The sequence below is a fragment of the Myotis myotis genome, unplaced genomic scaffold, assembly GCF_014108235.1.
Source record: "Myotis myotis isolate mMyoMyo1 unplaced genomic scaffold, mMyoMyo1.p scaffold_m19_p_16, whole genome shotgun sequence".
Taxonomy (NCBI): Eukaryota; Metazoa; Chordata; class Mammalia; order Chiroptera; family Vespertilionidae; genus Myotis; species Myotis myotis.
This window is the reverse complement of record NW_023416320.1, coordinates 10,911,986-10,926,347: the sequence shown is the minus strand read 5'-3', so window position 1 is coordinate 10,926,347 and position 14,362 is coordinate 10,911,986. Positions and strand designations below refer to the sequence as shown.

At 36.7% G+C, this 14,362-nt stretch overlaps 1 protein-coding gene across 23 annotated transcripts in view; it reads right to left on the bottom strand.

Annotated features, from left to right (window-relative positions):
* VPS13B (vacuolar protein sorting 13 homolog B) overlaps window positions 1-14,362 on the bottom strand; it is a 613,015-nt gene that overhangs the window by 464,112 nt on the left and 134,541 nt on the right. For 21 of the 23 annotated variants that reach the window (XR_004972424.1, XR_004972425.1, XR_004972426.1 and 18 more), the window contains one exon: window positions 158-292. Coding sequence is in view for 17 of the 23 variants with exons in the window: in XM_036337858.1 (XP_036193751.1) it covers window positions 158-292 (135 nt within the window). In the remaining 6 variants the exon portion in view is untranslated. Of the gene's footprint in view, window positions 1-157; window positions 293-13,420; window positions 13,516-14,362 lie in introns of those variants that run through there. The other 2 variants (XR_004972428.1, XR_004972429.1) reach the window with 2 other exon arrangements.

The window sequence follows — 14,362 nt, the reverse complement described above, 5'->3', positions numbered from 1 at the left end:
ACAATTAATAAAAAATTTTAAGTAAAATAAAAAAATTTAAAACCTCTGATTCATAGGAACAATGAGTAAATTCTTGTTTCAGTAACGCTCCTTGTAAAATGTAAGGCCAATTCTCCTATACAGGCAATAAAGTTTTACACGGTCCAGCTGCACATACCTGGGGCTTTGGCACAAATTTTTATTGATCCCACGGTCCCAGAGGCACATTTGACCAATGATGTGCTGCAGTACTTCAATTCAACATTCTGGATTGAGCCCTCAAGAGTTGGCAGGGGATTCTTAGATTTCACACCTAATAAAAGAAAACTGCAAATGTACTAGCCGATTGAATTTAAATAATTTTTATACTCCTTCACTAAGGCATTTAAACTTAATTATACTTTAATTATCTACCTCAGATGTTCATACAGTATTTTTAGTAGGTTTCATAGTTTAGTGTTTAGGAGGTAAAAGGATGCAATTTTAAAATAAATGGTCTGAACTCTCATAACTATATTCACATAGTCAGTTCTTGATTAGTCAAGCTCAAAAAATAAATAGTTTAAGCAAATATTTTTTTAAAAAAACAGAAGATGTTGAAAATCATATTTGGTTTTAGAATATAGGTAAGATTTTCAGTTTTGAAGCAAATTTAACTTATGAATTTAGTTTCATTTAGGCAGAGACATTTAATTTAAACAGGAAACTTCCAGAGTAAACAGACCTCTTCAAATTATCTTGGTCAGGTAGGGTGAGGAAAGAGAAATAAGATAGCTCAAAACAGCTCCAAAGTTAAAATGCATTAGCTTATAAACAAAATTAACATACAAAATGTATATAAAAGAAAGAAAAAGTATTCTATATTAATTAACCAAAAAAGTGGATATTAACATCTCTACTATGTGCTACTTGCTAAAGGGCATAAAAGCACAGAAGGGAATAATTACCATGAAGTAAATGATAGAGAAAACAATTCAAAATGGGAGAAACTCATTTTGGCCCTGAAGGGTAGGTGAAATTAATCAGGCAGAGACTCTTCAAGAACATTATTCTGACAATATTGCAGACTACTACAATGATAATGCTACTGATGACAAACTCTAATCAACTAACATTTACTGAGGACTTATGTGTCACGTACGTTATCTCATTTTATCTTCATAACAGGCCCATTATAAAAATGTTTATTATCCTCATTTTCAGATTGCTATTCAACAGCATAGAGGGGTTAAGTAATTTTTACTCAAAGACCTATAGTTAGTGAAAGTGTTTAAATACAACTTGATCCCATCACAGAAGACTTTACCAATCATTTTGCCGATATTCGCAAATACCTACCAACATAATTTCCCTATTTCACATTTTGATCAAATGTATACTATCCTTCATATTTGAAACTTATTTAAGCAGAACTAACTATGATTAAGAAAACAAAAAAATTTCTATGATAAATATATTAAACACTAGAGGCACAGTGCAGGAATTCGTGCACGGGTGGGTTGCGGGGGTGGGAGGTTCGGAGGACCTGGATGTAATCAGCCCTCCAGGCGGACGGTGGGACGCCCTTGCCAGCCCCGATCTGGATCCATCCCTGACATTCATGCCAGTTGTCAAGAGCCACCAGGCGGTTGCTTTTATATTGCTTCTTCCTTGCAGAGTATCTAGGGAGTGGAAGCAGCCATGTTGCCTGAGGCCTACTTCCAGGAAGCCAACAGCACTGTCAGGATAGTGCCAGTGGCACTGGTCCATTGGTGCCTGGCCAGTTTTCCAGAGATTGGACCTGCAGGACTGCTGAGGGAGTGAGTGGCTGCTGCCAGACTGGGGGCCAGCAGGATGGGTCTCAGCTGAGTGGCACTCCCACTGTGGGAGTGCATGACCACCAGGGGGAAGTTCCTGCACTGAGTGTCTGCCCTCTGGTGGTCAGTGTGCATAATAGCGACCGGTGGTTCCGGTTGTTTAGTTGCTTAGGCTTTTATATATAAAGATTATTTTGAAATCTTTTTCTCAAACTTTAGTGTGTTCAATAAGCCCCATGATCCTCCAAGAATCTTCCTAAGATGTGGCCCAGGAATCTGCAGTTTAATTAATACACTATTTAATATGAAAATGGTTAAAGGACAACAGGTTAAGAAATACTTTCTTACATACTAACTCCTACTTCAGCAGCAACTATTAATTTACTAATTTCTATTTGGCTATTATATAAACATGTATTAATTGGTTGTTATTTTCCAATATTCACCACCTGTATTGTTTCCATTTGAAGTGATATTTACTATCCTCAGAACAGGTTTCTAAAATGCTATGTATTTTTCTGATTTTATCATTATTTTTATCACATTTTCAAAGCCTTAACAAAAAACTTAAGCAGCAGCATCTCAGAAAATTAAGTGATGTCAACAATACTTGTATAACATAGCAGTAACAGTAGTGGCAATAGTAATAGTTATTATGGCACCTAACATTCGCTGAGTACTTACTAAGTGTATTCACTATGCCTAGTTTATTTATTCATTATTCCCTTCCCTGAAAAGTGGAATAGTTATTATTACTGTTCTATTTACATATGGGAAAAACCAAGTCTAAGAGAAATAAGGAAAGTGGCAAGGCCTGGATCACATCTGTCCTTACAAAGGAAACTGAGCTACCTTACACATTGAACATCATCTGCGGTTGCAGGAAGTTATAATCAGTGGGCAATTTACTCCAATCATTATGTCAGACGATGAGAAGGATACAAAATGGAATAATACCCTCCCCTAGCTCTCAAGTCTGCACAGTCAGACTCTTGTTTTGTGCTCATTTTTCAAGAAATATAAACAACCAAGATAGTGGTCAGCAGACGAGAGTGCCTGAAAGATACTCTCAAGGTTCCCGATGGTGTTCGGAACTGAAACAAAAAAATGAGTTAGTTTCTGGAAAATGCAAAAGCAAAACAATAGAAACAGGCTAATATCAATTTGTTTTCAAATTATTTTATACAACTGCTGCTTCCACAGTTTACTAAAGTTTAGGACTCTACCATGAATCAAAAATGGTAGGTCTTTTTAAATATTTAACACATTATATGTAAGACTCCAATCAGAAGAAGATGCCTAAAACCTCTTCTAATAAAAATCTCATATTCTCATATACCTACACAAAAGTATCTTGGTTTAGACTAACACTATTAAGAATTTAGTTCACATTTTTATGATCACTACATTTCTCAGATATTTTAATTATGCATAATTTCTCCTTAAGAAAAGCCTCTTTATACTTTGTTTTTAATGCCACAAGCCTAGATTTTTAAAAAATATAGTTATATCTTTACAGACTTCAACAATGGAGAAAAGATGCTAGTAAAAAATAATCTTGGTGATGTAAACAATGGACTTTGGGTGATTATGATGTGTCAATGGAGGTTCGTCAATTCTAACAAATGTACCACTCTGTGGGGGTTGCTGATACTGGGGGATGCTATGCAGGAATGGAGGCAGAAGGTGTATGGAAAACTTCTGTACCTTCCCTCAATTTTGTTGTGAACTGCTTTAATATTATCCTCCTGTTATTATTACCTATAAGTTAAACGATGAACTGATGACAATCACAAAGAAAAGTGGCCACGGGTAATTACAGTAAGAAGCAAGTAGATCTGCAATAAGCCATGGAAAGAGAATTAAAGGAACCAGGCAGTTCAGAGGACAAGAATGCAGATGAGGCCAAAAAGATGAGTGACTGAGAGTCTATCGAATGACGACAGAGCCTTTCCCTTACCTCACGCAGGCGTGCAAGTGAGAACCTACAGTCATCCCGGTAAAAGACTGAAGGGTTTACTCTGGAGAGGTTAAACCAGAAGAATTTTGGACCAGAGGGACCATGCTAAAAAGGGAGATTGTCTAAAAATCTATAAAGAGCATATGCATGGGATGAGAACTCCTTTTCTTTTAGTCCTAAGAACTCTGAGAACCAGTCACATAAACTCCAAAAAGGAAACAGAAGGGTTTCTCACTGAAAAGTGGCAAATTCAAGAAAAACAAAACAGAGATACTAATAAATGATTATCCCCCAAAAACAACAAAAAATAAGTTAGTAAAAATAATCAAAAAGTGTATATGGATTTTATTTAGAGGGAAATATCAAAGAATAAACGAAAAATAACTGCCTCTAAAAAAAAAATGATGAAGATAAGGGCCCAGAGGACTACTCTTTTTGTTACAAGCCTTATTATCCTATATCCTATATAATAAAAGCCTAATATGCTATGTGTCCAGTTGTCCATTCGTCCATTCAAACAATCAAAACGTAATACGCTAATGGTATGCTAAGGGCACGCAACCGCTCGCTATGACAAGCACTGACCACCAGGGGCCAGACAATTGACCAGTCACTATGCACTGACCACCAGGGGGCCGACGCTCAATGCAGGAGCTGCCCCCTGGTGGTCAGTGTGCTCCCAGAGGGGGCGCACCATTCAGCCAGAAGCCAGGCTCACTGCTGGTGAGCGCAGCAGCAGTGGCAGGAGCCTCTCCCACCTATGCAGCAGTCGGACATCCCCTGAGGGCTCCCAGACTGTGAGAGGGCGCAGGCCAAGTTGAGGGACACCCGAGTGCATGAATTTTGTGCACCAGGCATCTAGAAATTTAATAAAATGAAACAAAACGTCATTTAGGACACCCGAGCAAGCAGAACACACACTAGATACACAAAAATAATAAGGCAGTGAACCAACCATAAAGATTTCTGAAAGAAGGAAGAAATAAATTATTTTTTTAAATGCACTGAAGCCCTGGACAGTGTTGTTCAGTGTTTAGAGTTTCAGACAGTGTGAGAGACAACAAATGGATCCAATGGATGTTTCTCTCACATAGATATCTGTCTATCTCCCTCCCTCCCTCCCTCCCTCCCTCCCTCTCTTTCTCTCTCTCTCCACTCCCTCCCTCCCTTCCACTCCCCCTAAAAGTCAATGGAAAAATAGCCTCCTCGGGTAAGGATTAAAAAAAAACACCAAAATGCACTGAAGTGATAGCCATTTAGAGTTGTTAAGGAGCGTTACCCAAAATAACAACAGAAAAGTGCTTCCAAATGATTGATAATATAGTAAGAGGTAGGCATTATTCTTTCATGGGAAGAATAAATGGAGAAAGTAAACTGAGAGGAAGATTTATCACATAAAAATAAAGTGTAAGTCTAAACAAAAGTAACTGGCTAGGCAAGAAAATACAAGGTATACCAAGAAAGCTGGTTGGTTCCAAGACTCAGTAGGTGACAAAGATTACAAATGGCTCCCTCTAATAACACAAGCAAACAGGACACAAAAAAATGAAAAAGGTAGTGTTTGTTTTGTTAACATTGTTTATAATGATGATTTCATTGTTTTTAACATGAAAAAGTAAATGAAGTGACATTCTAAGATTGAGTTAAGCCAAATTAACAGGGTAATAAAAAAAATCATGTAATATTATCAACAGAATATAAAATCTAACCATTGAACTATAATTAATTAAATAGCGTGAAATAAAAAGTAATCTCAAAAGTGTAGCTCACAGTGATATTTAGGTGACAGAATTCACCTTTAAATATTCACAAGGAACAAAACACGAAGTCTTACTTCCCACTGTTCCACCCTCACTTGTACCTCAGCAATCCCTGTGCATACTGCTATAACTACTAGTAGAACGAGAGGCAACAAGCATTTACTGACCAACATGTATCTACAGATCTGCTTCTCCCTTTACATTTTTTTAACATCAACAATAGCAAATAAATATTAGACAACTAGACTCAGCTTCATACGGACAGAATGAGCAAAGAGATACCTTAGTTTAAATCCATACATTCTACTACCTAGTTTATTGTTTTTTTTTAATATGTTTTTATTGATTTTAGAGAGAAGAAGGGTCCTTAAAAGATAAGAGCTTAGAGAATCCGTATACCACATTCCAATTCCACCCTTCTTGTCCCCACACCCTTCTTGGTGATTAAAAGCAAAGCCTATTTATAACCGAGGTTGCTAAAGCCCATCAGGATAGACAAAGTTTAAGTGCCTGCTTACCACTCTTGTAGTTTCCTTCTTGTTTTAGACCTCTTCCCCCCTTTCTTGAAGGTTCAGCATGTCACTTAGAATTAAATGTTATACACTATGGAGCACGGGTGTTTGTAGTGGAAAGGTTTCCATGCCACGCTGCCAGGCACAGAAGTCATGCCATGCTATGTATATGTTTCTTAAGTAAGTAAATGTAGCTAATAAATGAATTTTCTTCTCCCTATGATTTCACTCATGATAGAGGAGGAAACAAGTATTTTTTTTTTTTTTTTAGGTAAAACACTGCGGAGTATGCAGAGATATTATACACATTATGAACCCCAACATGTACTTAATACTGTGTTAGCTTCCTTGAAAGTGAGTACAAATCACGAGCTACCTTACAGAGTAATCCTTAAGAGAGCATCTGGCATGTAAACATTCAGTAAATGTTAGCTAGTACATTCTCATTATTGGTACTATTACTACAAACAATACAACCTTGTATTAGGGAAGTTCAGTTTACATACATTAAAAAGTAATGAGGGAATGTACTGAACGATACACTAATCACTAGACCTTTATTCAGTATAAACTCTGCCCTCAAATAGCTCTGAAATTTTGATTTAAAACCTCTGTAGCTCAGTTTCCTCATCTAAAAAAAAAAAAGGAGTGGCTAGATTTGATTATGATAAAGATATCTTTTACTCTAAAATCCAGTAATTAGCAACAGAGGAAGGAGATTAAACACTACATAATGTGATATAAAAAAGAAAAGTGGCTGTGAAGGGAAAAATCTTTTCATATACCATCAGTATTTTTTAAAGGCAAAAAAACTTGCACAAACTAAATAAAGTACTTACGTTTTTGCATATACGGTAAAAAAAAATATGTATTAAGTAAAGTCAGTGAATGACTTCAATGAAAGATGAAAACAATTTAAGGAATAACTATTAATTTGTTTACAAACTGATATTGTAAGAATAACTTCTGAAACCTTTTATATCTCTCCCTAGTTCTAGAGCTATAATACTAGGTAAAGAACGGTAATTTTCTTTTTTTAAAAAAATATATATATATATTTTATTGATTTTTACAGAGAGGAAGGGAGAGAGATAGAGAGTGAGAAACATCGATGAGAGAGAAACATCGATCAGCTGCCTCCTGCACATCTCCTACTGGGGATGTGCCCGCAACCCAGGTACATGCCCTTGACCAGAATCGAACCTGGGACCTTTCAGTCCATAGGCCGACGCTCTATCCACTGAGCCAAACCGGTTTCGGCAAGAATGGTAATTTTCTTTGTGATACAAATAACAAAGTGATGTAACATTAGATATTTTTTTCTATAAATAAAAGGTTTTAGTTGAAATAAAAGATAACACCCAATTACTAGTGAGTATCATTTAGTATTATCCGCATACATAAACTTTGAAAAATAACACTTTGGATAACATATAAAAATAAAATGCTTAGAAAAAAGTGCCTGTTTCTTGGATAAGGTAATTTCTTAACATATGGGAAGGAAATATATGAAACTAAATTCTCAGTAATAACCACTAGTGGAAATATCCAAACTATGCAAAAGTCATATTATATTAAACTACGTATTCTAATAGCCCAAGTGGGGAATGGAGAGAGGATGCCATCACTTTTGGTCACTGAATTAAAAATAAAACAACTATGTAGGCATTAGGGCAAAATGAAATGAGATCATTTAAAATTACCACACACAGGAAGCCTAGCGTCTATTTTAAAACACCTTGTGGTTAAGATTTTTTTAAAAAGAAATTTAACGTGGATAAGGATGCTAAATGACTAGTTGGCAAAGTAAAAGAGGTCATAGTAAAGGGCAAAACTATCTTTTAATTTAAGGAAAATTGTGTGTGTGTGTGTGTGTGCGCGCGCGTGTGTGTGCGTGTAAACGCGTGCGCATCCGTGCATGAGTGTATGTCGAGGGAGTTGATAAAGGGCACACCAAAAAAAAAAAAATGCAACATTCATTCATTCTGCACAGGACAAGATCATTCTTCCTTCCATAGTTTAATTCATATTCTGCCATAGGGCAATCTGACTCCCACCACAAGATAAAATTGTCACCGAAACCGGTTTGGCTCAGTGGGTAGAGCGTCGGCCTGCGGACTGAAAGGTCCCAGGTTCGATTCTGGTCAAGGGCATGTACCTGGGTTGCGGGCACATCCCCAGTAGGAGATGTGCAGGAGGCAGCTGATCGATGTTTCTCTCTCATCGATGTTTCTAACTCTCTATCTCTCTCCCTTCCTCTCTGTAAAAAAATCAATAAAATATATTTTTTAAAAAAATGATAAAATTGTCAAGTTAATTATCTGACCACTGCGAAACCTTGACTCTGACATGCTATACTTTTACTGTAAGAACTCTGGCTGCATGCAACCAAGATTCAATCTTGCTACTTCGGTCGCTGCTTATAACTCTGGACTGTTTCTCACTGTGGAGGGTGATCACTAATAAGGACTAAGCATGATCATCTACTGTTGGTTCCTCATGCATGCACAAACTTTGACTCACACGTCTCATTCATTCCCTTACTTATTCATTTACTTAAGTTAACACTTAAGTATTTACTGTATACTACTGTACACCAAGCTCAGTCTGGGGTTGTGGAGTTAAGAAGGACAATTCAGGCTCTCCTCTCAAGAAATTCACAATCTAGTGAGAGAAATAACATTGGTCATTAAATCAATAACTACATAAATACGTACCTACTTGATAGTGTGAAAAATGCCAAAAATGGGAAGTACCGAGTATTATGGAAACATAAAGAAGAAAGGGACTGAACTAGTCTGGGGAGTCTGAAGAAAATACTACCTAAACTATGACCAAGGAGTGAGCTCAAAGAAAACTAGGAATAATGTTTCACAATCATGGAATACTGTCACCGCCTAAACACAATGTCACAATCAGGATAGCAAGCAGGTGGCTGGTGGAGACACCACTCACTCAAAGGACCATATACCACCAAGTTTCATTTTCCTAAACGTAATAATAATAATGGGTAAGATCACTTACTGCTTAATGCACAAAACCTGTTGCGGAAAGTTACTGTTACAAATGAAAGTCAATATGGCCTTCTTTGACACTTTAACATGTTTCTATTTTAATAGTATAAAGAAATATTAACAGTGAGAAATCAAAGGTGTAATTTATAGAAACTTTCAAAATTTCGTTAATACACTAAGAGCTTAATGAATCACTTAATAAAGCATTTAGATATTTGTTCAATAAATTCATGAATCAGTGAAGGGTAAAGAATACAAAAGTAAACTCACATAAAAAGAAATGCAAGTAATAAAGGATATATGACAAAAGTTAAAATTTGCTATAACTAAAGTAAAGTGAATTAAAGGAAAAGTGAAACATGTAGAATCTATATTATTTAATGTTGTTGAGGCTTTATTAAAACAGTCATTACATATTCATGGAGTGATTTGGGAAATCAATACATATTATATGTTATTTTTTAAAGTTTATTATCCATCACTAAGTTATTCAGTCCTAGGAAATTAACTAAAAGAATAAAAAAAAAAAAGAAAGAGAAATGCTCATAGCAATATAAATTACATCAGCAATTATCAGAAAACACTTTAACTGTCACAGAAGAGGAGAGTGGTACCTGTTACTTGATGTTTATGTAAAAGTACACAAAATGTATTTATTAACAAACTAGAGGCCCAATGCACGAAATTCCCTCTGGCTGCCGGCACCCGGGATGCAGGCTTCCCTCCGGCTGCCAGCAGCCGGCCCTGCCCCCTGCCCACACCTGCCTTGGCCTGGCGCTGCTCGCATCCACTGCTACTATTCTTCTCTCTCCCTTCCCCCCCATTGATCGCTCCGCTGGCCAGTGGCCTAGGCCTCCCTCTGTAAGGCGATTATGGGGCGATGGTGTGGCACCCCTCGACCAATTGCATTGCACCCGCCTAGGCTGACCTGGCGCCAGTGCGTGTCATAGCGTGATCGTCCGGACAGTCGGTCTGCTGTTTGGTCATTTGGTTGATTTGCTTATTACACTGTTATTATTACAGATGTTAAATCAGGGGTCCTCAAACTACCGCCCGCGGGGCACATGCAAATACAAATATTGTATTTGTTCCCGTTTTGTTTTTTTACTTCAAAATAGGATATGTGCAGTGTGCAGAGGAATTTGTTGATAGTGTTTTTTTTAAACTATAGTCCGGCGCTCCAACGGTCTGAGGGACAGTGAACTGGCCCCCTGTTTAAAAAGTTTGAGGACCCCTGTGTTAAATCAAACAATGAAACATAAAATGCTATATGCAATATTGTCACAACTATATGAAAGCAACACATGGATAAATATTAGAAACTTTAGTATATAGAAATTTTCAATAATGTAGAAAAAGCATTTTTGTAAAACTTCATATATACTCTAAAAATTGACTTACTAAATTTGGAGACTTTAATACCATCATTGAACAAATTTCACATTAAAAACAAAAGACAAATAATGCTCTGTAACCACTACGGGTAGAATCACCGAGGGCAACAAAAACAAAAAAACCTACTAATTTTGGTGTGTATATATAGCCAAACTTATAAATATAATGAAAGAGGATAAAAAGAGTTCAATATATATAAATTTAAAATAACACTGACCTTTTTCAATAAATAATCCAAATGTAAAAATAAAATTCTCTCTTATTTGACTTTGGATGGTGGGCACAACTGTAATATACAGACTATGTATCGTAAAAAATTTATGCTTCAAACGTACATATTTGCCGGTGTCAGCAAATACCTCATGGTATTTGACCAGAGTCACCCCAATAACTTTAATTTTTAAAACAAAATTTTAAGTTACAAAATAAAATAAAAGATATATGCAAGAAGAGTAAGACTCGAAATGATAATGCAAGCTATACATAAATTAAGCTCTAAATTATTTACAATCAGGGCAGATCATATCCCTAAAGAACAAATGCTGTTACTACTGCCAAATTCAGAGAAAGATGTCATGCCTTAGGTATGGTTAAGCTATGTATGTATATAAATATATGTTTGTATGCAAATATATGTGTGTGTTATATATGTATGGTTAGCATTAACAAACAGAAGACTACTCTAGATCACATTATTCACCCTTATTCTAATCAAAAAGAAATTTAAAAAAATGTTTAAAAGACAACTTTTCTTAGTTCATTATAGAAATAAACTAGTTCCACTTCCAGAAAACAGGGAAGACTTTTTCTTATTTCTCATGCTAATTACAACTAAAAACCCAATAATATATATAAGCCAAAAATAAGAAGAAGCTGAAAGGCAGAAAGAAGGCAGAAAAGTTAGGGTCTTCAGGACTGAAAAAAAGACATAGTGCTGAGTTGTCTAGGTTTGGTTTTGCTTAACACATTGCGGATGGATCACAAGAATTCTCATATTTTCTGTTCTAAAGCTTGTGGCCAATCACAAGAATTCTTTAAAAAGAGATCAACTAAAGGACTTGTATGCACGAATATAAGCCTAACCAACGGACACAGACACCAGGGGTGAGGGCATGTGTGTGGGAGGTGATGGAGGTGCGGGGGGGAGGGGGGGGAATAAGGACACATATGTAATATCTTAATCAATAAAGAAAAAATTTTAAAAAAAGATACTAGCTTGTAAGAACATGTAATAAATAACTTCAAAATGCAATGGGTATTTAATTTTAAGTGTGCCTTTAATATTTATGTAAAATATTTTTTGTACTCGTTCAATAGAGTAAAGCTAGCAATAAAACTACTGGTCCACAATGTGTATATCCCAGACTTAAAACTGAAGAAGCTAGCAACCCTAGAAAGGCCTACAGGTACAGACATAAAATGTCCCAACAAAAGCTATTTCTCCCTAGCCCAAGGACCTGAAGGGGCATCCCAGCAAGAGAGAACATTTTTAGACAATAACTGTTCTATTCTAGCCAAACAACACAGGAAAACCTGTGGTCCCACCCCCACCAACATCAACAAAGTTGAATGAGAAGTCTAGACTTCCACCTTCGGCATGCTCTAACAAGACACTCCAACACCCCAACTGGGTAATATACAAAAAGGCTAAATAGGAAACCTGGAGTTCTAATCTGACCTGGCAATAGGAGGCAAAGCTCAGCCTTCCAGCTGGCATGGTATCAGAGTCAGGATTTTCCACCAACCCTTGGCAATAATCAGTCCCTCACCACCACCACCCTGGTGTCAGCAAATACCTCCTGGGACCTATAATGATGCAATCCAAACACTAAAGTACAGGGAGGTATCAATGGTGGTCAAAATGAGAGTCATAATTCCAACCCTGGGTCAGAAATTAAAGGGACAGATTCCCCGCTGGTTCTTGGATACAAATGGAAGATAAGTGGAAAACCTGGACTTCTAATCACACCTGCCAGTAACAAGGGTGCATGCATGTCCCTTTTCCACTATTAAAGCATTATCAGATGAAGCCAGATAAAACAGAAAGTTTAAGTAAGATCCAGAGTCTCAGAAAATAATATCCAAAATATCCAGGGTTTCAATCGAAAAAACTTGTCACACCAAAATCAAGATCCCAAAATTAATAAAAAAGACAACTGATAGATGCCACTGAGGTGGCAAGGACAGAACTATCTGACAAAGAATTTTAAACAGCCATCATAAAGATGTTTTAAGAGGCAATTATAAGCATGCTTGAAACAAAAGAAAATAGATTTAGCAAAGAAATAGGAAGCTATATAGTAAGAGAAGAAGAGGGAGAGGAATAGGAAGAAGACAACAAAGATGCCATAAAAAGGAACCAAACAGATATCTTAGAATTAGAAAATGCAATAAAAGAAAAAAGACAGTAAATGGATGGGTTCAATACAAGAATGGAGAAGACAAAGGAAAAAATCACTAAACTGGAAAATAGAACACTAGAAATTATCCAACCTGAACTATAGAGAAATAACAGAATCTCAGGGACCTGTCTGACCATACAAAAAATAGTTTTACATTTTATTTATTAATTTTAGAGGAGAGAGGGGGAGGGAGAGTGAGAGAGCCAGAGAGAACCATTTCCTGTTCCACTTATTTATGCATTCATTGCTTGCTTCTTGTATGTGCCCTGACTGGGGACTGAACCCGTAACCTTGCATATCTGGATGACACTCTAACCAACCAAGCTACCTAGCCGGGGCACAGAAGATTTAACATTCATGTCATCAGAGTCCCCAAGGAGAGTAGAAAGGAGTGGGGGAGGGAGGGGAGGCTGAAAAAGTACATGAAGAAATAAAGATAAAAAACTTCCCAAATTTGGCAGACATAAACTTGAAGATTAAGAAGTTGAGCTAACCCCAAACAGAGTACTCAAAACAATAAAAATACATTATAGACAACCTTCTGAAAACTAAAAACCGAGAAAGAAATCTTCAAAAAAGCAAAAGAAAAAATGACAACTTACCCACAGAAGAAAAACAATTTGATAGCAAATTTTTCATTGGAAACCATAAAGTCCAGTAGGGAGTGGCACAACATTTTACAACTGCTGACAATATCCTTAAGGATTGAAAAGGAAAACCAGACATTCTCACATGAAGGAAAACTAAGAAAATTTGTAAATTTTTGTTAAGCATTTAACTTAGTGAAACTTTCAGGTTTGAAACTGTTTGTCTAAAAGAAATGAACTTTTAGGTAGCAGATCTACATTTTTAAAAAAAGCTAAAGTTAAGTTCCCTAAGCAGAAAGGATAAAACAAGGAATTTTGCAATATTGGGGGTGAAAAAAGAAAGAAAAGAATAGGCCAAAATAGGATAAATATGATAGACTTTTCTTTTTCCCCTGAGTTTTCTAAATTATGATTCATCTTGAACCAAAACTAGTAATAATGTCTGATGTGGCTCTAAATATACATAAATGAAATATTTATGACAATTATAAACAGGGAGGGTAAAGAAACATATTGTTTCTACACATCACTTGAACTAGGAAAATGATAATATCAGTAGACTAACAAGTTAGGTTTATGAAATGTAAACCTAAAACAAATACTAAAAATCTTCACAAGGAAGGAGCAACTAAGATGGCGGCATAGGTAAACACCGGGAAATTGTCGCCTCACACAACAATCGAAAATTACCCCAAAGGACTGAGCAAACATCATCCAGAACAACAGGAAGGCTGGCTGAGTGTAAAGTCCACAACTAGAAGGAAAGAAAAGCACGCTGAGAGCCAGAGGCGCTGCGGAGGTGAAGTGCAGAGGTACAGCGGCGCGCGCGCGCGAGGAAAGGGGGTGGCGCCTGAGGACGCGGCTGTCTTTTTGAATCACAAACTCCCGACGGCTCTGAACTCCGGTTCCGGGAAGTCTCTGGGGACCCAGGTCTCACACGGGGAGAAGCTGGTCTGT